This window comes from Barbus barbus (assembly GCF_936440315.1).
Source record: "Barbus barbus genome assembly, chromosome: 48".
In the NCBI taxonomy this organism is placed as follows: Eukaryota; Metazoa; Chordata; class Actinopteri; order Cypriniformes; family Cyprinidae; genus Barbus; species Barbus barbus.
The window spans coordinates 16868304-16871134 of record NC_136726.1 but is presented as its reverse complement, the minus strand read 5'-3'; the positions used below and the strand labels follow the sequence as shown (position 1 = coordinate 16871134).

Here is a 2831-nt window from a genome sequence, read left to right as displayed (position 1 = left end):
TATATGTTTTTGTCACAATGTAAAAAAATCTTTTAAAGCTGCCTTCATATCTTAGGAAGCGCAACCCTCAAAAAAGGGGTCATAATATTTTAACCCCATTTTATATTCTTCTAAACAATTGTTAGTGCTAGTTAATTGCTTTACTCCATATTAAATTTTCTTTATCTGCTGGGATCTGCAATTCCTGAATCTGAATACTGGCTGCTAAAGCCCATTAGCAGCATTGAGTGTAATTTACATGTAAATGACTAAGGAGAGACTCAAAGCCTCCACTAACGCTTTAACTGCCTGTCTTTGCAATTTCTGCACATTCCAGCTGATATTTGCATCTTATTTTCTTTTCTGTCAGGGGTAATGAAATTGGTCAACAGGATAGGAAGAATTGCATTGGGTCTATATTATCAAAAAATACAGATTAATCTGAATCTAGAAGAAATGCTATGCAAGCATTCATCTTTTGATTAGCTGTAACTCACATTGCTGTAACATCAAGTATAAAGCATGCAAGCAACAGAAGTTAAATGGAGAACCTTAAGAGAATATTTGCTTAAGTTTAGGACACAAGTGACAGTGTATGTCAAGAGTGGCATGAAGTGGAGTTGTCATGCGGTAAAATCTCTGCGGCACAGCTGCATGTGGCTGTAAAATTGTGCCCTCTTATGGAAACAATAGACATTGCATTACAATAAAGCAAACAGGATTCATATCGCCTCCGTCACTCATATAGAATATACTTGAGATAGTGTTATTTTAGCATAACTTAGAAGCTATTACAGTCTTTATTATTATTTTAAATAGACTTTTATTTTTATATGTTCAGTTCTCATTTTAATGTTAGCCAGTGTTTTCGTTGAGTATTATTATTATTTTTTTTAAAAATATGTCTGTAAGGTTTGATTTTTAATTTAGTTTAATTTAATACATTAAGTTATACTAAATAAAAATGAGAAAATGTATAAATATATTTATTTTATTTTAATAAATGTTTATTTATGTTTATTATTATTTTATATTTTTTATGATTTCAGTTTTCATTTCAGTTTCGGGTAACTATAATAACCCTGGTTTAGGAAGATATTGATAATGGATAATTATGAATAACTGTTGATTTGTTGATTGACAAAAGCTGATTTTAAATAGTGAAGACCTTTTATTGTTATTTAATGATAAATAAACACAATCTTGAAGTTCAAAGTTAATACACAAAATCAAAACTTTGACATTTAGAAGTTTTTATTATAAATATCAATAAATTAGTTTAATTTTTGTACAAAAAAGACAACATACAAAATATACAATATTAAAATAGAAATCTTAAAATAAGATAAAACAATATTTTTAAAATACATTAAATACTTTACAGTAGAGTCCACAGAAAATATACATATGACAAGTTTGAAATATATGAAAAGTTCGATGAGCGTTTCATCCCCAGTATTCCGGTGCAATCGGTGGAAAGTGGTCAGCTTTATTGTAGCCCTAAAAAGAGAGGTGGAAAAAAAGTATATTTTATTCAGCATTTATTCAGTCTTTGAAAATTAAATTTATAATAAAAAGCAAACACAATATGCATTATTTATACATATTCAGATTTTTTCATTTCAAATAGGCCTATATAAGTGCCAAAGAAAGTACACACCTGGTATGTTGTGGCTGTATCTGCATACAAAGGGCATTTCAGAAGAGATTCGGAGCTGGAGTTGAAGGAATCATCATAAGCAGGTGTTTCCATGTTCATGCAGACCTGATGAGAATCCATCTCCGTCTTCTTCAAGACATGCTCTGAAGGTCTAAAGGTGCTTTGAGACAGTTCTTGATGTGATGTGCTGAGACCCCAGTACTCTGGTGTTGAATAGCCCTGATTTTGAGGTGATTCTTGGAATCTAGAAGCTCTCTGGCAGAGGGACTCTTCACTGAGGCCTAGTTGAGCAGACAGATAGGAGATGTAGCGGATGGTGAGGCGAAGGGTCTCAATCTTCGTCAAGGTTTGACCGACAGGAGCCACGGAAGGAGGTAAGAAAGTCCTGAGGTGGTGGAGAGCTTTGGTCAAGTCCCTCATTCTGAGCTTCTCCTTCTCGCTGGCGCTCTGTCTTTGCTTGCTTGGATTCTTGCAGCGTGTTCTTCTAGTTCCAACACGGGAACGTGAGCCGTCCTGATGTAAGGAACCCGACGTGGGTGCCTTTGCACCTCCGGGAGGTGGAGAAGAGCTGTTTTGAAGCTGGGCTGAAAGAGAGAAGTCCATGTAAGAAGTAGGAGAAACTGCTTCAGGAGATGAGATGTTGTAGAATTCAGAGTCTGAGCTCGTGCAGCTCCAGGAGTTTTGAGTGAAGTAGCTGAAGAAAGGAGAAGACACGTCCATTCTGTGTGGTTTGAGAGTGTCAGTGATGGAGGAGGATTTGCTGGAGGGAGGCTTTATAGCAGCCTCAGGCCTCAGAGGTGTGAAGTGACACCTCTGCAGGCCTCTGTCCTAGATCAGACGACAGGGAGAGAGGGAGAGGGAGAGGTCCAGTCCCGATGTGGGAACCTACAGATATGAGTCATCAGGTAATGTGTGATTTTTCACTCCTACCCAGTATGACATTTTTTTTATCCCCCTTCGCTACTGTTTTTAACATCAAGCCCTTCAGTACTATTTGGATTATTTTCAACCCATAAATAGAAACACAATAAATTGATCTATTAAAAATTTGTATGCTAAACTTGGCAAATAAAAAAGAGCAGGTTTAATGCATAATAATCAAAATTTCATATAATGATATATATACATAATACGTATATATATATATATATATATATATATATATATAAAGTAGCCAAACATGATGGCACAT

The 2831-nt window shown here is 35.2% G+C and overlaps 1 protein-coding gene across 1 annotated transcript; it reads right to left on the bottom strand.

Annotated features, from left to right (window-relative positions):
• Positions 1-1425: 1425 nt before the first annotated feature.
• On the bottom strand, positions 1426-2359 carry LOC306867020 (uncharacterized protein; the record flags this gene model as incomplete). The annotated part of the gene is made up of 2 exons (XM_079412482.1): positions 1426-1479; positions 1640-2359. 2 exons carry the CDS (start codon positions 2357-2359, stop codon positions 1426-1428), a joined length of 774 nt encoding a protein of 257 aa, XP_079268608.1.
• Between the last annotated feature and the right edge of the window lie 472 nt (positions 2360-2831).